The sequence below is a fragment of the Podarcis cretensis genome, assembly GCF_951804945.1.
Source record: "Podarcis cretensis genome assembly, chromosome: 2".
NCBI lineage: Eukaryota > Metazoa > Chordata > Lepidosauria > Squamata > Lacertidae > Podarcis > Podarcis cretensis.
In genome coordinates this window covers 40,189,320-40,213,156 of record NC_137171.1, presented here as the reverse complement: position 1 = coordinate 40,213,156, position 23,837 = coordinate 40,189,320, and the positions used below count along the sequence as shown (strand labels likewise).

The 23,837-nt window shown below is 43.5% G+C and overlaps 1 protein-coding gene and 1 long non-coding RNA gene across 2 annotated transcripts in view; one reads left to right on the top strand and one right to left on the bottom strand.

The window, feature by feature from the left end:
* The window catches only part of LOC307210429, a 963,897-nt gene that overhangs the window by 276,538 nt on the left and 663,522 nt on the right, over positions 1-23,837 (top strand). The gene's annotated exons all lie outside the window — the stretch shown is intronic.
* Positions 18,820-23,837, bottom strand: part of LOC307210341 (heparan sulfate glucosamine 3-O-sulfotransferase 3B1-like) — a 32,273-nt gene continuing 27,255 nt past the window's right edge. Inside the window, exon 2 of the mRNA XM_079966158.1 lies at positions 18,820-22,275. Coding sequence (XP_079822284.1) covers positions 21,657-22,275 — 619 coding nt within the window. The 3' untranslated portion in view covers positions 18,820-21,656. The remainder of the gene's footprint in view (positions 22,276-23,837) is intronic.

Below are 23,837 nucleotides of genomic sequence, written 5' to 3'. Positions count from 1 at the left end.
GAGGGTATCTTCATACACATTACTGGGTCCTAGAAAGATACAGATGTTGCCAATTGATTCCTAAATCCTTAGCATGTTTGTATCTCTCTGGAAAGTAATGACATGCATTAATCCTTTGCATTAATCCTTCCCACATGGCATTGACACTGGCTCCATGTAAGGAGTGTTCCTGCGACATAAATACCATAATGTGGCCCACCAAGATAACATGTAAAATGCTTTGATGCCGCTTAATTGAGCAACACACTAAACGCATGTCATATCAGGCCTATTACATCCCTGTGTGAGCACCTGCTGATGTTTTCGGCATGCATTACAGTCCTCAAAGAGTTAATTAGCAGTACTGTACATTAAATTAAGTAGCTGTCTGGTGGCTCAGTCTTTGCCAGGCAGTAGCTTTAATCCTTTTAGCATTCTAAACTCCAAATGCAGTTTGCAGTTTAAATATATCCCTAAATCTTATCCTAATCCTTCCCCTTCGTCTAAGCCAAAGTTTATTCCACCAGATGTGATGGATTCTTAATTAAGATGTTTACAAGAAACTATTATGTACCAATGCTCATATTTGCAAACCAAGTCAACAACAGTAGCACAGATCACAGGCATAAGTAGCTCAGATAATGGATGCTTTTATAAAAATCATGACTTCTTTTTAACAAAAAGCAGGATTCCTATTACAATGGGCTCCATTAGAGACCTCCTAGTGTCAAATAATAGTAACAGTCTTGATTAAAGTGGAGGAAAAATTTCCCCCACTTCTTTTACTATTAGCCACAATTATGCTACAGAAACTTGCTTACCTTATAAACAGATACTGTAATAATATTTACTTGTGCAGTTCTCATTCATTCTGCTGGAGTGTGCAGAGAAGAACCTCCCACTGGAGGGTGCCCATAATAATAATAATAATAATAATAATAATAATAATAATAATTTATTATTTGTACCCCACCCATCTGGCTGGGTTTCCCCAGCCACTCTGGGCAGCTTCCATAAAAACCAAAAATACACTAAAATATCACAGATTAAAAACTTCCCTGAACAGGGCTTCCCTGAACAGGGCTGCCATAGACTTCACTTGTGCTAGTAGAGTTTTCAGGATGTAGAAATGAAAGTGTGATCTGAACATTAAGCATTTGACCCTAATCCTAGGTAAACCAAACGACAAGATATTCTGAATGTGAATGTGAAGTATTTTTATATTGCCAATTCATATAAAATATCAAGGCAGTGTGTGTGTGTGTGTGTGTGTGTGTGTGTGCGTAAAACAATGTCATCATTCAAATGACTGACTAATCAAGAAAATATAATTAGCTGCATAAAATTTTTTGTTGGCATCAAAAGGTCAATGGGAAGGGTGTTTACCATATCTCTGATGGAACAATGTTGCACAGCATGGGGCAGGCAACACTAAATGCTTGACTTTTAGTTGAGGCCAGTTGGGCCTCTGTAACATGGGAGACAACTAACAGTGCTCCTCCTCTGGGTGACCTTATAGTTGGAACATCTGAAGCGGGGTCTGTCCCACATAGAGCAGATTGCAATAATACACTCTTGAGATTACCAAATGCATGGACTATAGTGGCCAGGTACCAGATATAGCTGGCATATCAGATGAAGCTGGTAAAATGCATTGATAGCTGCAGTTGTCAGTAATGGCAAAGAAGTATCCAGTACCACCAGGCAAAGTACAGTACCACCAAGCTTGTTCCCTGCTTCTTTAGAAGGAGTTCTACCCCATCCAGAACAAGCAAGTGGACACAGGAACCCCTATCTCAGAGCCTTCATTTTCCCAGGATTCAAGCTCTGTTTATTGACCCTCATCCAGTCCACCACTGCATTCAGGCTTGCACAGCCACTCCTGATTCAGATGTTATGGAGAAATAGACTTGCATGTCATCAGCATACTGATGGCACCATGCTGCAAAACGCCTGCTGAACCCTACTGACTACTCCTAATGGCTTCATATAGATGTTGAATATTGGGAACAAGATGGTGCCTTGTGGAACCCAATATCACGGTCAGGTCATGTGTCAACAGTAGTGACCAAAGGAGGAATGACCACTGGGAAGAGAGCAGAGAGAAGAAATGCCATCGTGCATCTGCAGCAGCACAACTGGATGCCTTCATCTGCCCCAGCTACAACAAAACAAGTCTCTTCCGTATCTGCCTCTACAGCCACAGGAGGCATTGTAACTCCAACAGTTTGACTTCACCTGCAAAGGCGCACTCCTCCATTGGCTCCCAAAACAGACAGATGCCAACAGCAAAGGGTCAAAGATCACTTCCCCAATGCCACTCTCTGGACTTGACTATGAAGGTTGGAATGGAAATATTGTAAGATGGTGCTTCCACTGCCCATCTCATACAATCATTCCAGGAGGATATTATGCTTGAAGGAACCAAAGGTGAATGTGAGTATCAGAGTCTCCTTCTGCCTCATCTGAAACCAGTCTGAACCCAGATTGAAGTGGATCCAAATGACACTACTCCTGTGATTGCACCCTTCTCTCCAAATAAAGGTAAAGGGACCCCTAACCATTAGGTCCAGTCGCGGACCACTCTGGGGTTGCGGCACTCATCTCACTTTACTGGCCTAGGGAGCCGGCGTACAGCTTCCCGGTCATGTGGCCAGCATGACTAAGCCACTTCTGGTGAACCAGAGCAGCACACAGAAACACCATTTACCTTCCTGCCAGAGCGATACCTATCTATCGACTTGCACTGCATGCTTTTGAACTGCTAGGTTGGCAGGAGCTTGGACAGAGCTCACCCCGTCATGGTGATTTGAACCGCCGACCTTCTGATCTGCAAGTCCTAGGCTCTGTGGTTTAACCCACAGTGCCATCTGCAGTTTAAACAATGAAATCTTATACTTCCAGGGGAAGTACACTCTTCTCTCTGTTGTCCGTTAGGTGACAAAAGGTCACTGGTAAGTTGCACGCCCTGTCTTCTAGAAACAATATAATAGCAATGGGGAGACCAGCCTGACTCCATCCATCAGCCACAGAAGAAGCAGCCACAGAGAGCTAGCTCCCTCTTCCCCACCAGAGAGTCCCGTTGCTGGTTGCCCTGGGGCTGCAGAGCTGAAAGGAAGCATACTCTGGACTCAGCCAACAGTCAGGGGACTAAGAACTGCTGGACTGGGGGCAGGAGTAATAAGTGTGATGGGCTGCTGCTGCAGAGGAATCACCATCCCAACACTGGTGTCGCTGATGCTTATTGGTGGGCAGTGGCAAAGTGGCTGCATTGGCAGAGCCAATCCAGTGCCCCCACCTTCGCCCTGCCCCCAAACTGTGTCTCCATAAATGGCAACGATGATAGCTGACGGGAGGTCAGCTCCACAATACTGTGCTCGTCACTCCTGGTTGAGTGAGTTTGTGTATGTGTGTGATTATAATCCCTTGAGGATCCTTGAGGATCATTTGATATAAAGGCAGGATATAAACACAGAAAATAAACAGATCCAGAAAGTGTGTATAGGATTGCAGCCACAGTTAAGGCTTTTTAAGCAGCTGCCAAGTCATCTGCTCTGACCCCGGAGGAACCAAGGAGAGAAAGAAAGATCAGTTGGAGGTTGATTTAGCGAGAGAGGCAAGGGAAACATCCTTCACTGAAGGAAAGTCATCTGTCTCCCTCACCAGTGATGGCAGGCACTTTGGGAAGAGGAAGCCCCTTGTTAACAACCTGAGTTTTGCATTCTGGCCTGCACATAGTTCAAACCTTTGGTGACCTCGAGGTCAAAGGTTCCACCCCCCATTCATCAGCCCCTTTCAGGTTAGGCGCAGTCACTGGACACAAATGGCTACTTCCCCCTCCTCACAGAGGACAGATGGTGCGAGATCCTGTTTGTGTGGAAACTAGATCTTGTCTCTGTTAACTTTCTGCCTAGGAGACAAAACCTAGAAGCATCCATTAGTTGCCTGGCTCCTAAGTCAATATCCACACTGTCAGTTTGGGCTCAGGTACTACTTAAGACCAAGTGGACCTTTAAGGACTGGACTGAATGGGTCTTGCTTTCCTAACAGTTCTGCTCCTTTCCCTTAACCATTTTGCAAATCTGGGTATTTAAAATCATCCAGTTGCATGCATCAACATGTGCACAGTTTTGAGCAAGTGAAAATGTCAGCTCTTTAGGAGTCTGCATGCTCTTGACACATGGCCATATCTTGGTCTATAATGTGAATTATATGGCCTGCCTTGAATAGATTGTACCTTTGGACTATCTTCCACATGATACTCCAGAGGATAGGATGAGAATGAATGAGTGGAAATTGCCAAGATTTTGGCTAAACTTCCTGATGATTCAAACTATGTAATGAAAAAGACAACAGACTCCCTTTCACTGAAGGTATTTAAGCAGAGGTTGGTGAGCCATCTGTCAAGGATAGATGCTCTGTTTCCAGAGAACTGAGACCCTCTTGCAATAGTGGCATCCCAGAGGGAGAAGAGGCTCCCTCTCCCTGTTTTTTTTTCATCCCATGCCGAGTTAGGAGGAGCGACTACTCTCCTACTACCCCAGGGCTGCAGAAATACTGATTTTCACCAGTACTGCACTAGTGAAGCAGCAGCATTTTTCTCCTTTCCCTGCAGTGCCCTGGGGAACAAAAATGCCATGGTTTCCTTCCCAGGACAGTGCAGGTGCAAAAGGAGATTGTGCTATACCAGCGCTGCCTTGGGAAGTAAAAGCACTCCTGGATGCTGCATAAGGCTGTGTTGCGTTTCCTAACACTTCCTTCATATTCCAGGGATTGAAATGGACCATCAGCACTGTGAAAAAGAGCATACTAAGAATAAAGACTCTGTTGGTTTGCTTGACAAAGCGTTCTGTGCCGTGCAGAAGATGTAATACAATCTTTATATATCAAAAGGCATTGGTCCAATAAAAAGGCAATATGTTACCAGTATTGTGCCTCTTACTATTTGCACACACACATACACCTGCAACAATCTACCTAAAAGGATACCTGCAAGATCATCTCATGTCTTACATGCCCCATTGGCCACTTCAAGAGGGGCGTCCGGCAGATACCATCCCATCAGAGAGCCCATTCCATACAATGTAGGACTTAGGTCTTTAGCATAGTGGCAGCTACGCTTTGGAACACCCTCCCACTACATATCAGACAAGAGCTGTCTTTTTCAGGGCCCATTGAAGACCTTCCTTTCTCAGCAACCCTTAAAAAAAAACACCAATCCCAGTCTGTATCTCTATTGTATTTTACATGTTATACATGAAATTATTTTATGTATGTTTTTATTGTTAAAACACACAGGAAGCAATTAGTACATAGAATCAATCAAATAAAAAATGTGGTTGATATTAGGCCCCATTTTCACCTGGCTTTTGTGAAATGGAGAAGGCAAGGCATGAGAGGTAGGAAACCTGACATGAGATGGATGCACTCTTGTGGCCCCTATACAGGACTAACCCACACTGCCAGGGGCTGCAATGAATCTCTCGGTCACAAATCCTTTCAGCCGCCCACTGCTATCCTTGCTCCCATCTTCCTTCCAATGATCGCTGCTAACGAAGAGCAGACAGGTGATTCTAAGTAACAAGTTCACAGGTGGGTGGCCAGGATAAGGTGTGCACAGCATTCCAATGGACTGCTTATCCCAAGCAATGCTCTGACCCTACTTATTGACTGCATCTGGACATTACACTAAACTGCAGTGAGGTTTTGCATAAATGAGTCCTGGACTTGTACCCTCTCCTCTTTTCTTTTCCTTCAGCAAAGGTATGGGTGGAAGGTTGGGAGACTGAAAGGATTTGCTTCTGCTTTCAACTACCCACAATTTGGTGTTTCATGCAAGCCGGGACAAAGTGTGATTACGGTAGGTTTACCTATGGTTTGTCCGAACAAGACTCCAAGGATAAACTCTAGTTATACCAAAGTTTCTAGTTGGTATAAAGTGATAAGTCTCTTAGGATAAACCAAAGTTAAAATCAACCACAGTACCCAGTTTGCATAAAATGGCAAACCGCAGTCCCATTCAGATGCTCTTTTAACCATGTTGAAATAACACGTTGAGGGGCCACACTAGAAGAGAATCAGGGAAGATGAAGTATGATTTTGCATGCAATGCTATACTACCTTCTAAAAAACACACACCAGTATATGTAGTCCAGTTCATCCATTTCTCTGTGTGCAGCACACATCATGTAGTATTTTGGAGGAGCCAAGATTCCAAGTTTAAAGGCACAACCTGAGTGGGTTCAGGCACCATGAGTGAAGTTTTGATGTTCAATATCTGAAATGCATAAATATGTTATCAATAGTAATGTGAGTGTGTTAAAACAAAATCCCAGCACTTGGAACTGCAACAAACATGCACATGTCTTTAAGGTTAAATTTCCATGTCTAGAAAGTAGAATGCATACAGTTCTATGCATAGCTACTCAGAAGCAGGTCTATTTTCCCAAGCAAGTGTGTATAGGGTTGCAGCCTAAAGTTATTTTCATCACCATGCCCAACACACACTGACTCATGTGCAAAGTCTGCTATCTCTAGTCTCTTCTCCTCACTGCCCTTGACATTTTCTTATCAGGAGCCAAAGAATCCTCTCGGCTGTGTATATTTTTAAAGTTTGCTTGTGTTGCAGGGCAATAGAATAGGGGACATCTGTTTGTTTGGGGATCATTGGGTTTCCCTTTCTGGTTTGGTTTGCATTTCACTTTCCCAACTTCACAATGCACTCACAGTGAGCTCCAATTTGTCACCTTCTAAGTACATTGCAAATATGTAATTTGTATTTGCCAGAATGTTATCTGGACAGATTTGATTGCGTGTTAAGATCCCAAGGGGATGCGGGTGATGCTGTGGGTTAAACCACAGAGCCTAGGACTTGCAGATCAGAAGGTCGGCGGTTCGAATCCCCATGACGGGGTGAGCTCCCGTTCCTCAGTCCCTGCTCCTGCCAACCTAGCAGTTCAAAAGCATGTCAAAGTGCAAGTAGATAAATAGGTACCGCTCCGGCAGGAAGGTAAACAGTGTTTCCGTGCACTGCTCTGGTTCACCAGAAGTGGCTTGGTCATGCTGGCCACATGACCCGGAAGCTGTACGCCGGCTCCCTCAGCCAATAAAGCGAGATGAGCACCACAACCCCAGAGTTGTCCCGACTGGACCTAATGGTCAGGGGTCCCTTTACCCTTTACCTTTAAGATCCCAATACCTCCCCCAACAAATAAAGACACAATTGACACAAAATTTAGTTCAAGGTTATTGGCATAATTTTGGCCACAACTTTATTGATTACAGATCATGAGTGGTTTGTTTAGGCATTGGTTCCCAACTAGCTGCACCTGACTTTGGCAGGGCAGCACTGACGACTGGACTCTGGCAGAGGTCAGTAAGGGTACACATCCTGGGGGAGGATTGGACCAGTCTCCGACTCAAGCTCACCCCAAATGCTCCCAGGGGTTCTGGTGTGGCCCTACCCCTGGAAGGGGATCGGACAAAAGCAAGGCGAGCCCCTGGATTCTTTTAACGGAATACCCTTTGCGCATTGGAGGGTCAGGTGTGACAACCTCCCCTCCACTCCACATTGAACCAATGCCTAACCGCCAAACCTTAAAAAGTTGTGATGATTTGCTACGCGGCAGGTGAAACCCAAGTGGCACCAGCCAATTAGCCAAATGGGAAAATTCCTACCGGGTCCCTGTCCCAACAGCAGATGACCCATGATGGCATAGCAAGGTCATAATGAACCCTAAATATAGGGAGGGTGGGCGGGTGGCCCAGTGCACGAGGCGAAAAGAGGAAGCTCTATGCAATGTGCAGCAATATATATAGATCCCTCGGTTAATGCATGGAATGATCCCATTGGCCAGAATTACCCCAGCCACTGAGGGACCACCAATTGGGTTGCTGTGGCTATCCAATCGCTCCCACCCACAACAGCGGTGAGGTCAGTCTTGATTATCTCACTGCAACACTTGCTCTCTGGGAGGAGGCCACGATTTCCCAGTTATTTATATGTTTATCTGCAGCTTCTAGTACAGGAGGTCGCCAGCCTTTGGGGGCCCCATGCACACATTTGCAAACTGAAAAAAACTGTTGTGGGCACTACACACACGTGCCACAACCAAGCACATGCTGCAACCTGTACTGTTGGCATCAACAGAATGCTTCTCTCAAACCTAATTTCAGTAGGGTGTGGAGACCAGTGAAGGTGTCTGCAAGCAGGTGTGCATTCACAAACTCAGTTTTGGAGACCCCTGTCCAGTATTTCAAACCTTTCTGCTTGGTGAAGTTCACAAGCTGCGTATCATTCTTGCTGACTTTGGCCTGAGCAGGTACACTGTAAGCTACCATGAACAGCTCCCAGTTGCCAAGAATCTGTATCTTTCTCTCCAACCAAGCACTGACCCAGCCTGACCTTGCTTAGCGTACAAGATCACAGCCTGGAGCAGCATAGCTGCAGGCCGGTCGGAAAACAGATGTCAGCTACAGACACCGCTCATTGATACTTTGCTATTCCCATTTATTATTTATCCAATACTTGATCTCTGGGTCAATTGATGTTATGTTACGGTGAACTCTTCAGCCATGCTTTTTATAACAAAGGCTTCACTAAGAATAACTGTGCTGGGAAGTGGAAAGCAGGCCTGTCAAAGGAATTTATTCTTCCTTACATGATAGACCTGGGGCCTGGCATCTTGCATTAAGCAGCAGTGAGCATTTTGAGGATATTTTCAATGAACTCTTGGTGAGAACATATCAGGAGCAAGGGTATGCCTCCTGGGAAGACAGACTCACCCCCAGAATTTCCTTTTCTCAAGATTTGTTTCCCTTTCCTGCTACTCCCCTGATCAAGGGCAGTATTTCATAATATCACAAAATATATGCCGGTGTTTCCTCTGGTCCTAGTGGTCCTGTGTCATCAACCTTATAGTGTAAGCCAGGGGTGGTCAACATACTGCTTACAGGCAACGTGGTGAAATCCTGAAAGTTAGGTTAGGTTTCTAGTCCTCGTGTTTAAGAGATGTCTAAGCAGCATATATAGGGCTCGGAAGGCAAGCAAGATAATCTGCCTGTGTGTGCTTTAAAAAATCTTGTTTCTCAGCTCATCTTGCCTGCTATTGAATATTTGGGGTAGTAAATACTACAGTGGTACCTCAGGTTAAGTACTTAATTCGTTCCGGAGGTCCGTACTTAACCTGAAACTGTTCTTAACCTGAAGCACCACCTTAGCTAATGGGGCCTCCAGCTGCTGCTGCACCGCTGCCATGCGATTTCTGCTCTCATCCTGAAGCAAAGTTCTTAACCTGAAGCACTATTTCTGGGTTAGCGGAGTCTGTAACCTGAAGCGTATGTAACCTGAAGCGTATGTAACCTGAGGTACCACTGTACCTCATATTGGTCTCCTCTGGTGGTTGAAAGACATAGTTGCTGGGAACTATATTATGAAGATGAAGGCTCAGAGTAAAAAGATTCATGGCTTGAGTGGCATCAGCAGAGAAATGCTTCATGTTCATTAGCTATGGTTTAATACCTACCACATTCATCCAAATTATATGCGCATAAAAATGCAAATTACGTACAGCCCTCTGGTTCATTATGCACTTGAAAATGGCCCACATTACTAAAGAAGCTGCTCACCTGGGATATAATGACACAAGACGTGGCAAAGCAGGGGCCTGATCCACTGAATAAAGGTTCAGTTCCAGGTGTTTCCAATAAAAAGGGTCAGGGAGCTGGTAATAGAAAAGGCTGCTAACCGATTGATACTTGGGTTTAAAAACAAAGAAAAATAATTGATTTGTATATAGCAGAGTTAAAAGCTCGGAAGCTGGAGCTACCCTGTCCCAGCCCCCTACTCACTCCTTCACACATCACCAGCATTGTTTAAAAAGGTAAACAGAACACACAGAAGTCCCATTGGTGAAGAAAAAAAGGTTCTTTACTTAGTGGGTTTTTTTCATATTTACAAGGTTGGTTTTGGATTCTAAGCCTACATGGTGGGAGCCAGTGACATGACTGCTCACAACTGCCTCCTATTTTATGCTCAGAACAACCGTGTCAGGTAGGCCAGACTGAGAGAGCAACTGGCTCAAGATCACCCAGGAAGTTTCTTGCTGAAGTGGGAATTTAAACCCGAGACCTTCCCAGCTCTGCTCTGACACTCTGACTGCTTTTGTGTCTTGGCTCCGAACGGAACTTGAAGATGCTGAACTTCCACGTTTGAGATGCAGAACGGAAAACTGCAAATATATCATTCTAAGTGGACATCTGTAGTTTCCCTGCACTAGCATCCTGTGCGTTCATGCAGATTAAACATCCATCGCAGCACTCAGCAGTAAAAATGCTACTTAAACGTGATATATGCAAGGATACCTCAATACCTTAATAACCATGCTGTGCAACAGGTTTGCAGGCCAACGCTCTCTGCCAGGAATGTCACCAACTAACAAACTACCTGCAATTAAGCTCTTAGAAAGATCTGTCCTTAGGTGAGCTGCAGAGAAATATGGTTCACATCGAGATAATAGAGGTCTGTGACATGGAAATGGTACCAGCAGCAGCTCTGGCTGGAAATGATCTCTCCGTGGAGGTTTTGTCTAAGGGTCTGCAGCTACTTCCTCGGGGGAGAAATCCAGGTTTGACCCTTGTGCATTGTTAGAAGTGCCAGCTAACTGTTTTTGCATTAATGAAGTACTCCTTCTCAGCTTTCCCAGTCTTAAAAAAGTGTATTATGTTCTATATTTTTTAATTATCTCATTCACAGGCATTGTGTTCTTTGACAAATGCTGGGCTTTCTCATTTACCCCCTTTTCTGGAGGAATGGGGTTGCCAGGGGCACAGGAGATACCTGTTAAGAAAAGGGAAATCCAGAAATACAGCTGAGTAAGAGGACCTGCTTCCAGGTCCTGGAAGCAGCTAAAGTGGGATGGAGTTCTGAATCAGCAGCTCTCAGTGAGGCTGTGGAGCAAACTCTTCCCCTTTGGCTGAGAAGGGCTTGTGTCAAACCACAGGAACAGAACTAAGCTCTGACGTCCATCATTCAGCTGTAGTGCAGAATTACCTTTGGCTATTTTTCTTTTAATGATTTGATTTGCTTTCATGCCAGAAAGATATATTAAAAATAATTCACAACCAGATTAATGAGGAGAGGGAAAATCATTAGAAATCAAAAAATGAGATAATTCTGCTGTAGACATGACTGATGGCAGTAAATAAATCATATTTGGCTGACATGACTTAATTAGTTGGAAATATAGTGCTTTTTTAAAGTTGCTTAGGTTAAGCTTTTAAGCTTTTGACACATAAATTCTGAGCTAAGTATCTCAGATGTCAAAGCAGGCAGCTATAGCTCTTCACTCACGTCGTTTGAAAAACACACATATAATTCTGAAATTTGATTTAATTTTTTTTTATAGACAGCAGGGTGCTTTTCATATTTTTAAGGAGGGTTTTCAAAGGGTACTGCAGCTGAGACATCCTAGGGATTGGTCTTTCATCCCCATAATAAGCTTGTTTACCACTCCAGCCAGTGGCACATGTCCTAATAATGGACCCACTCATTACATGCTGATTTTCTAAGTGTTACATTTTATACGCACAAGTGAATCTGTCTTTCTGTCATACTCTAACACCACCAAGATATGGAACTAAAGTAGGCTATTTCAAGGAGAGTGGGAGAACGTGCGCACTGAATTCTCGCTTGGTCCTTTTGTGTTCTCCGGGGCTAAGTAAACTGATGGCAATTGGCAAGACTTGTAGAGTAGGGGAAAAGGTGTTCTGCTCCAAGAAATCAGACTAATCAGTGTCAGATACAGATGGTGTCAGAAATTGTATGTTTCTATTTTCCCTAATAGATGAGTGACTGCAATTCAACCCAGCAGTGAGTGGGGGGGGGGGAGCGATTCAGTGCTGCATTTGGGGACGTTGTAGCAATTGCTTTGCATTTCCCTTACACTGGGTAATCTGATGTCTACAGAGAGTGAGTCCATTGGATGTGAAAGGTCTATGTATATACACAAGCGCTTGTGCGCTCTGATGGTCCCAGTGATGTATGGTGCCCATCAACTCCATGACAACCCCAACAGATGGGCATTTTGCTGGTAAGTAAATGATGTTTCTAGTAGGCTTGTGCATATTTATTCTTGTTATTTACATTGTGAATCAATTGATTGACACACCCTGATGTTAAACTCCCAATCAGGCAGCAGATTTTGGGGTGGGTGGAGGTAAGGCAGCAGCTCTATTCCGCTTGAGTCCCTTAAGCTAAACTGCCCTGTGCTTGCCTATTGCCTTCAGATACAGTGGGAAATGCCATTCCGTTGCCAATTTTGACCTAAGAATCAACCACCAGGCCAATGGGATTCTATTAGGGGAATGGGAGGGGACCATCTTGTTCTCTGATTCAGGAAGCAAAATGCCTTGGGGTGGCCCTGATTCCCATGCCAGTTGAATGCCTTCTATGTTGGGAGTAAAGCAACAATGCTAGCAATAAGCTATCTGAACCAGGGTGGGGGCAATAGGCAGAAAGGCGAGCTGCTCTTCCTCCTTAGGGATTCATTCTGTTTTAGTAACTACTTGTTGGTAAAATAGATCACTACCTCATTTGCTGCTTTCCTGCTTCTTCTCCAAGTCAGTCAGTGTCAGTATGAGCTAGCAAGATGCAGAGTTAACTTATTAGTTCCATCTTTACCACATTTAAAAGTCAGGGCTTTATGTGTGTACAGTAGCACCTCGGGTTAAGAAATTAATTCGTTCTGGAGGTCCGTTCTTAACCTGAAATTGTTCTTAACCTGAGGTACCACTTTAGCTAATGGGGCCTCCCGCTGGCGCCGCGCTATTTCTCTTCTCATCCTGAAGCAAACTTCTTAACCCGAGGTACTATTTCTGGGTTAACGGAGTCTGTAACCTGAAGCGTCTGTACCCCGAAGCATCTGTAACCCAAGGTACCACTGTATACTCACCAGTATAAAGTACCAGTAGCTCTTTCTTGCTGTCATAGCAGCCATTTTGTGCTGACACCCACGGCACCTTTATCAATATATGCGTACCTACACCTCATTTTGGTGAAACTTAAACTTAGGGCTTTCTTTGCCGTGACAAAAACCGTTGTTGTTGTTTTTTTGCATTTCAGCCAGCAGTCATACTAGACTATTTCTGCACAAGGCTGCAGTGCATTTGCCAAACTCCAACATTATTCACAATCACTGGATGAACATTTGAAAAGCATGTGCATGCCAATTCCCAGGCTGCGATGAGCTGCTGTGTAACTCCTAGAAGCACCATTTGCAAGATTTAACTCACAGCTCACATTGGCCAGTGCCAGTTAAAAGGCATTTCTTGTGGCCACCCAGTGGCTGTGTGAATGAACCCAGAATGCCCTGGCAATGCAAGTAGAAGTGTCAGGTGGCATGGTTTTACTCTTACTTGTTCCCCTGATCACCAGCACTTATTTGATGATAAGGCAACTTTTGCTGTTGTTTGTGAGTGTGTAATCTCTTCCTAAGTCTCGAAGGATGCCGACATCTAAGAATGTGAACTTATTTAAGGACAATTATGACAAGTGCTGGACTGAGATAAAGAAAGACTTAGAAATATGGTCAAACCTGAAGCTTTCCTTGTTAGGTCGAATTGCTGTGATCAAAATGAATGTATTGCCTAGAATGTTATTTTTGTTTCAGACATTACAAATTGTTGATAAACTGGACTGTTTCAAGAAGTGGCAGAAAGACATATCTAAATTTGTCTGGCAGGGCAAAAAGCCCAGAATTAAGTTTAAGATACTTACCGATTCTAAAGAAAGAGGGGGGTTTGCCCTGCCGGACTTAAGACTTTACTATGAATCGGCAGCTTTCTGCTGGTTAAAAGATTGGCTACTTCTTGAAAATGCAGACATTCTAGATTTGGAAGGATTTGACAATAATTTTGGTTGGCATGCATATATCTGGTATGACAAGGTTAAAGTGTATAAGGGTTTCAAAAATCATATTGTCAGGAAAGCACTATATAATGTATGGATACGGTATAAAGATTTACTGGAAAACAGAACTCCCAGGTGGCTTTCACCTATGGAGGCTAAGGAAGTAAAGAAACTTAATATGACAACCAATTGGCCGAAATACTCTGAGATCTTAGAACAAGAAGGTGGTGAATTTAAATTACAAAGTTATGAGAAAATAAAGTCCAAGGTACGAGATTGGCTCCATTATTTTCAAATAATGGAGGCTTTCAAACAAGACAGGAAAATTGGTTTCCAGGTGGAGAAATCGAAATTGGAAACAGAATTGTTAGAACCCAATACTAAGAATTTATCAAGAATGTACAACTTGCTGTTGAAGTGGAATACAATAGATGAGACAGTGAAGTCTGCTATGGTTAAATGGGCACAGGACATAGGTCATGACATTATGTTTGCTGACTGGGAGCAGTTATGGACCACAGGTATTAAATTCACGGCATGCAATGCCTTACGAGAAAACATTATGAAAATGATTTATAGGTGGTACATGACCCCAGTCAAGCTTGCGAAGATTTATCATTTGCCCAATAATAAATGCTGGAAATGTAAAGAGACTGAGGGTACCTTTTTCCACCTCTGGTGGACCTGCCCAAAGATTAAGGCCTTCTGGGAAATGATTTATAATGAAATTAAGAAAGTGCTTAAGTGCACCTTTAATAAGAAACCAGAGGCATTTCTCTTGGGTATGGTCGGCCAGTTGGTGCCAAAGAAGGATAAGAATTTCTTTTTGTACGCTACTACGGCAGCAAGGATCCTTCTAGCAAAGTATTGGAAGACACAAGAGCTACCCACGCTGGAGGAATGGCAGGCGAAAGTGATTGACTTTATGGGACTGGCAGAAATGACCGGCAGAATCCGCGACCAAGAGAAAGAGACTGTGGAAGAAGATTGGAAGAAATTTAAGATGTATCTTAAGAATTATTATAAAACTGAGGAGTGTTAAAATGCTGAGGGAAAAGAAGACGTAGAATTGCAGCGATAATTGGGTTTAAAATTAAGGGTGGAATAGAGAAAGAGGATAAATTTATATTTAATTGGGCAAGATAGGTTGCTGAATAATGGTACTAAATTAAGGATGCAAAAAGGGAAAGGTATGGGGAAGTCCGGGAAAAGAGGGTTATGAAAATAAGGTTATGAAAACATGAGTTTTTTGTTTGTCTGTTTCTTTTGTTGTTTTTTGTTTCTGTTAAAAAATTGGAAATTAATAAAAATCTTTTATAAAAAAAAAAAAAAAAACTAAGTCTCGAAGGATGCCAGTGGGCATATCCTCTCCTGGTACCCACAGTTGTCCACACTGCAGAGGAATTGTCTGCTACATGCCACTGATGCACCAAATGTCATTCTTCTTGCTTATCATGCTGTATGGAGCTCAAAAGCGTGCAATCATATTTTATTGTTAATTTAATTAATTTTATTGCAAACTGCTTCAGGGCTCTTACTGGGAATTGGTTTAGGAATGCAAGAAATAAATTCATTGCCCTGTTAAAAATAAATGTCACTCCCCTTAGAAGCAGTGACATTTGAGGGCATTTACTTCTTCCAACAACATTTGTATTAATTTATGTAACAGGATTTGTATCCTGCTTCATCATCAAAGCCTCTCGGTGTTTTACATAGAATATAAAATACATGTTAAAATTACTGATAAAAATCAGGTATATCTATATAAGGTAGGTAAAGGTAAATGGTAAAGGACCCCTAGATGATTAAGTCCAGTCAAATTTTACTATGGGGTTGTGGCATTCATCTTGCTTTCAGGCCAAGGGAGCCAGCATTTGTCCACAGACAGCTTTCCAGGTCATGTGGCCAGCATGGCTAAGCCGCTTCTGGCGAACCAGAGCAGCGCACGAAAACGCTGTTTACCTTCCCGCCGGAGCAGTACCTATTTATCTACTCGCACTTTTTGGCATGCTTTCGAATTGCTAGATAGGCAAGAGCTGGGACAGAGCAAAGGGAGCTCACCCGGTCATAGGGATTTGAACTGCTGACCTACTGATTGGCAAACTCAAGAGGCTCGGTGGTTTAGCTATATATGCAATTACAGTGGATGCTCAGGTTGCAAACGTGATCCGTGCGGGATGCACATTTGCAACCCGCAGCGTCCGCAATCCACAGTGGCACAACTGTGCATGTGCAGGTTGCGATTTGGCACGTCTGTGCATGCACAAAGCGCGATTTGGCGCTTCTGCGCATGCACAACCGCCGAAACCCAGAAGTAACCCATTCCAGTACTTCCGGGTTTCGGCAATCCGCAACCCAAAAAAACGCAACCTGAAACGTTTGTAACCTGAGGTATGACTGTACAGATATATAATAAAATACAGTTATGTAGTAAAATACATGTCAAATTTACATGTTTGGGGAGGCTTGCTTTTGCAAAAAAAAGTTTTTAGCAGGCACTGAGAACTATGCAGTGAAGGTGACTGCTTAATATGAATGGGCTGGAAGTTCTCGAGTGGAGGCGGCCGCCACAATGAAGGATCGGCTACCGCTATCACCTCACATCCATATTAATGTGCTACCAATCCCCAACCACTGTTTATATCTGTCTTCAGTGGGTGTGATCACGTAGGGGTGGCCTAGATTGTGGCATGCAATGGGAATCAGCTCCAATAAGAAGGCTTTGTGAATGCTGCTTCACTGTTTTCTTCTCCCTGGATGGAAGGCTCAGGTCTCCCAATTAGCTAAGGGTTTATGGCGACAAATCATTTTCTGGTACAACCCATGCTGGACCATTTCTCCTCTACTTCACCATCTCAGGGTGAATGGCTAGTTCTTCCAACACAATTGAAGACTTAGGGCTGAACTACGCCTGGTCTCAGTTTGTAAGCCTGAATATACAGTGGAGAAGGAGAGGAAGGCTGTTACACTTATGCACTCTCTCTCAACCACATGTAGAAGTCTAGATGCAGCTGCGACTTCTTACCTAGAGGAACCTGGTAGGCTACAGCAGGACACAGGCTGTCAGACTAGACGGATCTGAAGCAAATCTCTTCAGTGAGGAAAAAAGACTATTAACCTGCTTGTGACTTCCTGCATGAATTTGCAAACCTAATAGTTCTTCTTTTTTTATTGCTGGGGGTGGGGGGAGAGATAAATGTACCCATGCCAAAAGTGCATGTGGGTCAATTGCTGCAGACTATTTTGGATTTGTTTGGAGTGCTCCATTCCCTCCCCACACGCACACACCCAGATGTGCAGAAGCTTCTTTTCTCTCCCTGCTTCCTTTAAAAAGTGTAGCATAAAAGCATCTTTCACTATCCTCCTCCAGAACAAATATGAAACAAGGCTGCTTTTTCAAGAAATGGTGTCTGCATTACAAACATCTGTATTTTCCTAATCATTAAGCAACTGGTCTAATTTATTATGGGAAGAGGGGGACTGATCTCTTAATATGTGGTAAAATATGAAGCATTTGTTTTGGTCCTAGCAAAATCGCCAATCAGGGAGGAGAGTAGCCTTGAAGCAGAGGCTATATTTCAAGGTGGGTTTGGGAAACTTGCAGGCCATGAAAAATAAACATCCATTCATGCCAGTTTACACTTTCTAGAGAAAATCTGGTTGATGTTTTTTAATTCAAAAACCTGTTGCTAACAACCTGTTTGCAATATCTCAAGGAACTGTTTGCAAATGAAGTCTCTACCTTAAAATGGAGCTATCCTGTTATTTTTCAGAGGCACAAAATGTTTGGGAAGCTGTTGAGACCTTGCATCACCAAAATAGAGGACATGCACCACAACACGCTCTGGGTGCAGTGCTATTGAGAGCAGGGGGTTCAGAATGAATGAATAAATGTGGGGTTCGTTCCCTCTGGGATAATCCATCTGTGCCAGCAGTTAGTGGAACCATTCCCCTTCTCTTTCCTGAATACTCCTTTTTCTCTTTTCCTCTTTCTCTCTGCCCAGTACAGCCACAAAGGAAGGATAGTGTACTCCTGCAAGAGATCCGATTGCTTATATAGGGATTCTGAAATTGGGCCGAGGGGCAGAATTTGTTTACCACCAACTCACATCTTCCAGAGGACTTCTTCCAAACATCCCTGTGTAGAATATTGCTTTCTGTGGAATAATCACCCCAAAAGTAGACCTGAGAGCAATCCCTTGATCACCCATAATTGAGGGGGTTAGGATATGGCAGAGGTGTCCAGCCAGGGGGCTCCACCACCATGAAGGCTCCTACTGAAGAATGTGCAACAAAGAGAACACAAATGCTACTGGTGTTCCTGTTGCCAGTTGCCAGTGTAAGTTCCCAAAGCAAGGCATCATGGGGATGGAGCAGAGCTGACCATTGATCTGCTCAATCCAAAGCTGCTCCATTCCCCTCAGAGAGGCCGGATGAGAGCCCTTCAGTAAATAATAATGGGGGACACTTTCCATGAAAAATGGTATGGCTTTATTTCATCTATACCTCAGAGAGAATCCATCTTCAACACAGAACGTTATGGAAAGCTCTCCTGAGGACATCTGCATCTTTATATTTCCTATACTGTGAATTTAAATTGTTTTATTTTACATGTGGCACTTTACTTCTTTATGCAAGGAGCAAGGCAATGTGTAACGATACTGATAAGAGTATGTATAACTGCTTTTTATTTCACTGCTGAGATTTGTACCAGGAGGGGGTTATTATATAAAAAGTGAAATAATACATAACATTTATTTTTAAAAAACAAAACAGCAATGGAGGATACGCCCTTTGCCCTCAGCATTCACTGCACTAGTCTATCCACCACTCCACTTCCCTGGCCCCAATTTGGATTCCTCTGATAGCCAAACCTTTTGTTTTGATTTCTGTTTACGCACACGTTGAAAAGGAAAATGAGGTGGTCTCCATGGTTTGGTAAAATATATTTTATTTCTTCATACAAAGAAATAGTATGAATCAAAATTTCATTTTCCTAGAAACCTCTGTGTAAAATTAATTTGTGTTGTACATACCACAAAATACTCAATTTACAGTTTTTGCTTGCCATTTTGCTTTCCTTTACAAGTAGACTAGTCTAAGATGTATCATGTTACAGCAAACACACACACAAAAATATTGCTAATATCTGGACGTACTGCTGAATGGAACTCAGCCATAAATTAATGTTACCATGTGGGGGGAAACAGGTCCAACCACACCTCTGAGTTTCAACTGGGTACCCTCTCGTGAACATTAAAAAGTTAATGTATGGAAGCTAGCTTGAACAGTTTCAAATGCCATATGGTACAAGGTCCACCATGGTTACCATGATATGTAGGTAAGGTCTTTTAAATTAACTGGTTTCATAATATTTCTGCTATATAGTCTGCACAGCCAATTTTGTTCAAGATACTGAATGGTGAAGTAGTGGCAGAGTTATCACTCAACTTATTTTGCAAAATCATTCGGAACAGGTTCTGTGGATACAATACCTACTTTGCCAATTTGATTTGTGCAATGGAGAGGAAGGCATCTGGCTACAAACCTACTCAGAGAAGAAGGCAAAGTCCAAGCACTGAGTTCTGCAAAAAGATTTTGAAATGGAAAACAAAGGAGAGCTATAAAAGAAAATCCCACTACAATTTCCTGGAGCAAGAGAAGCTGCATGGCTTGACAACATGGTTATCACATAAGCATGTCACAGATTCTGTTGAGAGGGGGGTCCAGAAAGAGGAGGCTAAGGGTGCATGTGTTGCATCTCACTTTAGTAGGAAGAAGGTGGGTTCAAGCAACTTTTTCTATAGTAGCATTCCTCCAGGTGTTTTTGAAATCCCACTCCCATCAGCCTCAGCCGGCATGGGATTGTGGGAGTTGTGGTTCAGCAACATCTGGAGGACACCATGCTGACCAACCCTGGTGCAAAGGATGGAGTGAGGTCTACAGCAAGGGGTCTATTTAATGTATTCTGTAGTGCTCAACATGTAAATCAGCAAGGGGAACCTCTGGTACTCCAGATGTTTTTGGAATCCCGGTCATCCCCCCAGCCAAGGTGCCCAATGGTGTGGGGTGATGGGAATTGCCATCCAACAAAATTTGGAGGGTGCAAGATTGGGGAAGCCTGTCCTAGAGTGCTGCCTCACCAGCAGGTGATAGCAAACATCATATGTCCAAAGATGGCTAACACAGAGGCTGAATGTTCATATGAATGTCTACATCCTTAGAATAATGTGCATGTGCTCATGCACACACAAATTGTATACAGCCCTCTGAGGAATCCCACATTCCATATGCAGTTACTTCTCAAAATAAATCTGACAGTTATGCCCACATTGTTCAAGATGTCTCCAATGTGGGACACTTCAAGAATGTGTTGAGAACTGAAACACACACAGAAAGAGAAAGAGAGAAAGAGTACAGCTGAACAGAGGTTTTAATACAAGATGGTAGCTTACTCACTGCAACATTAGTCAGACATGCCCAACCTTCTCAAGTACCTACATTGGGAGCAATTCTCCTGGAGGTCCAATTATAATGTGCCAAGATGTTACATTCAATTCACCTTAGCGTAATGGGATTGATGGCAGGGGCAGGAATAGGCTGTTTGCTAGTCTTTTTCGGGGCGGGTGTGAAATTCTTTGGCAAGGTTCAGACTGTCTATGGTCCCTGCATGTTCATTTCCAACCCCTCTCTCAAGGGTTTAATGAAGTGCATACTTCCCCCCACATCCCACTTGACCCCATATGAAAGTCCAAAATTTTCAGCTCAGCACCAGCGGAGGGGGGGGGGGATTTAATTAACTCTCTTAGAAAAAGGCTGATGAGGCATGTAACTCTGCATGTTCTAATCTGAGAGCACCCTGACTGCAGGGCTATCAGCAATCAGGCCTATCATTCAGTTATACATAGCAGGGAGTGGTTCACTATACAAGTTCAGACTGCATGGTCTTCTTCTGCAAGACCAGCTTTTTTAAAAAAGAAGAAGCACCCCATATGAATTGTGCCCGAAGGAAGCATTTCACATTTTCAGCAGGAACAAGTTAAAGCTGGACCAAATATGCATAGTTGTCAGTCCAGGAAATCTGCTTAAAGGTCAAGAAAGCAGAAGGAAAAACTGTAGAACATTCAGTAACTACTGTAGCAAAGCTTTCTACAAGGAGAGAGAGTTGTACACATCAAGGAAAATTATCTGAGAAACAGGCAGCAGCAGCTATATGGCTGGAGAGAATCTCCTTCTGCACTCGGGCCATGCCCACCTGTAAAGGGCTTAAGCTAGGCTTAAATGCTTTGAGTTCCATGAAATTTCATAGCCAACCAAAAACTCAATTGCAAGTGGGTTGATCTGGAAGAGGGAAGGCAAAATATGCTAGCTGGAGGGCCTTTCACAAAAGTGTTTCAAAATGCCTAGTACCCGTATTGGAAAATAAAATTGTGCTTTTAAAAATTCTTTCTCCCTTACCCACCAACCTTTCTTTTATATTAATTTTTCTCATAGAAGATACTTGGAAGCACTTTCCAGCACAAACTGAACCAGGCTACAAAAAAGAGAAAGAGCAGAGTAAGGATTCAGCACTGTGGAATGTTAAAAACACAGCTATGGGCTGCTACAGTGTGGTTAGGCAGCTTAGTGAATTAATTGCTTAAGAATTAAAAATAAATTATTATAAAATAGATTTCTGTACATTTTACATATAGACCTATCTACATATATAAGGGGGATAGCAAGCTGAAATGAGGGGATTAACTCTGGCAAGAACGTCGGCATTAAACCATCAATCCCAGCCAAAGTCATGTCCAGTCATCTGGTAGAACTTCATGTTGAAGGGCCTGTAGAATTCCCGCAGCCTCTGGACCACTTCCTGGTCTATGTTGGGGTGGGTCCGCCCCTTGGTTTTGCCCAAGCAGTGGGGCTTGCTGCTGCCTTCAGCCTTTTTCAGGCATGGGAAACCCTTGGTTTTGTTGAAGTAGAAGTGTTTGTCCGTGATGATCCTCTTGAGGCCCAGAAAGTCCTGGACTCGGCCTAACTCACCAGCTGGATCACTGATTAGCCTCTCCCCACTGACAAAGAGGATCTGCCCAATGGGGAAGTACAGGAGCCAGTTTTCCAGGTGCTTGGCGTAAATGCCAATCTGGATGGCACTCCAGGAGGTATCAATGAGGCCCGTAGTCCTGTTTTTGAAGGTCAGGCTCTCAAAGGTGGGGATGTCAGGCTTCTTGGACAGAGTTTGCGTGTAGTCAGATATGGCTCTGGTGACCGGGTCTCTCACCACCACGATGAGCTTGGTGCCCTTCGACATGGCAGAGATGCGAGCCGGGGCTTCCTTGGTGACAAAGTAGCTGGGAGTTTTCTCCATGGTGATCTGCCCATCGAGGGTTCTTGGCATCAAATCCCTGCCAAAGAAGAGAGAGAGGGAGGGAGAAGAAAAGCACAGAGTGGTTAGAAACACTAATAGGCAATAATTACAGCACTCTTTTACAGTTCTTGGTACTGACAATACCCAGCAAGATTACTTACTCAGCCAAGGAACAACAGAGCATCATTTCAGACTTAAGTACATTGTGAATCAAAAGGCCAAGATGTACCCAAAGGTCTCTTCCGTAATGACATTGTTTATTTCATTTATGAATCACTTCACATGAGGTATCTTAAGCACTCCTACTTCAGGAGATTTTTCAGGAAGTTTTATTATGAGCTGTGCCACATACAGTGGTACCTCAGGTTATAGACGCTTTGGGTTACTGACGCTTCAGGTTACAAACTCCACTAACGAGGAAGTGGTTGCTCCAGGTTAAGAACTTTGCCCCAGGATAAGAACGGAAATTGTGTACCAGCGGCGCAGTGGCAGCAGGAGGCTCCATTTGTGAAAGCACGCCTCAGGTTAAGAACGAATTGGAACGAATTATCTGGAACGAATTAAGTTCTTAACCAGAGGTACCGCTGTATAACTTGCTTAAATTTTGGTTCCCACCACATTTCAACTCTGGCTGAGTTAAGCTTACCTTGGTGGGAATGAACCAAGAGTTCCACCTTCATGAATAACCAGACAATTTGTTCTAAAATGTCCACCCATCCATGGGCATAGCAATGATTGTTTTTAGGGGAGGCAAGCTTTATGTTGGGGAGGCAGAGCCAAGTTATCTGCCATGCAATTGGTCAGTTAAGTATTTTTATTTATTTACTTGATCTGAGGGGGGGCAGCTGCCCCCATGCACCCCCCCCCCCGAGAGGAAATGAGGAGGGGAACAGAGTTTATGTCTGAGGTTCACCACAGGCTATTTCACTATATGACTTTAAATGTGATTCAGGTGATCTACTGAATGATGCTGCTCATTCAAAGGATGCAGGTTCTGTCAAAAAACAAACCTTTGACAATCACCAATATTTTCTAAATTGGGGGCATGGTCACAGAAGTGCAAGAAAGAAGGAGTCTCTTCAGGAGATGCAAGCATCCTGCACACCCCTTTCCATGCATACTGCTTCAGGTAGCAATAGAGCCCTACCTCCTAGAACCACCTCAGACAAAGGAACTCTTAGGAGCTAGAGAACTCCTTTCATAAAGATTTTCCCCACAAGGCACCTGGGGCTAGGTGAAGCAATGTATTTACCGTGCAGACAGACTGGCCCACTTTGCCTGTTAACCACTTAAGATTTTATTACATTAGTGTTCTTGCACAAGACAGCTTTAATCTCCTCAACTCCTCCCTCACCCCCCAAAAAGGCTTAAACGCAGGATGCTGAAATAGTCATTTAGCAACACGCATTCTTGGAGGAAAAAAACACCTCAGCCTTCTAATGCGAAAAACAGTTTGGAGACAGATACATTTACAAAGTCAGTTGACAGGTGGCCACGTGGTAATCCAATAGCTGAAAGCCTAATGCCTTTTGTGGCAGGTTTTTGTCCGCACAGAGGGATTCTCCACTAATCTGTTGACACTTCCCAATAAAGAAAATT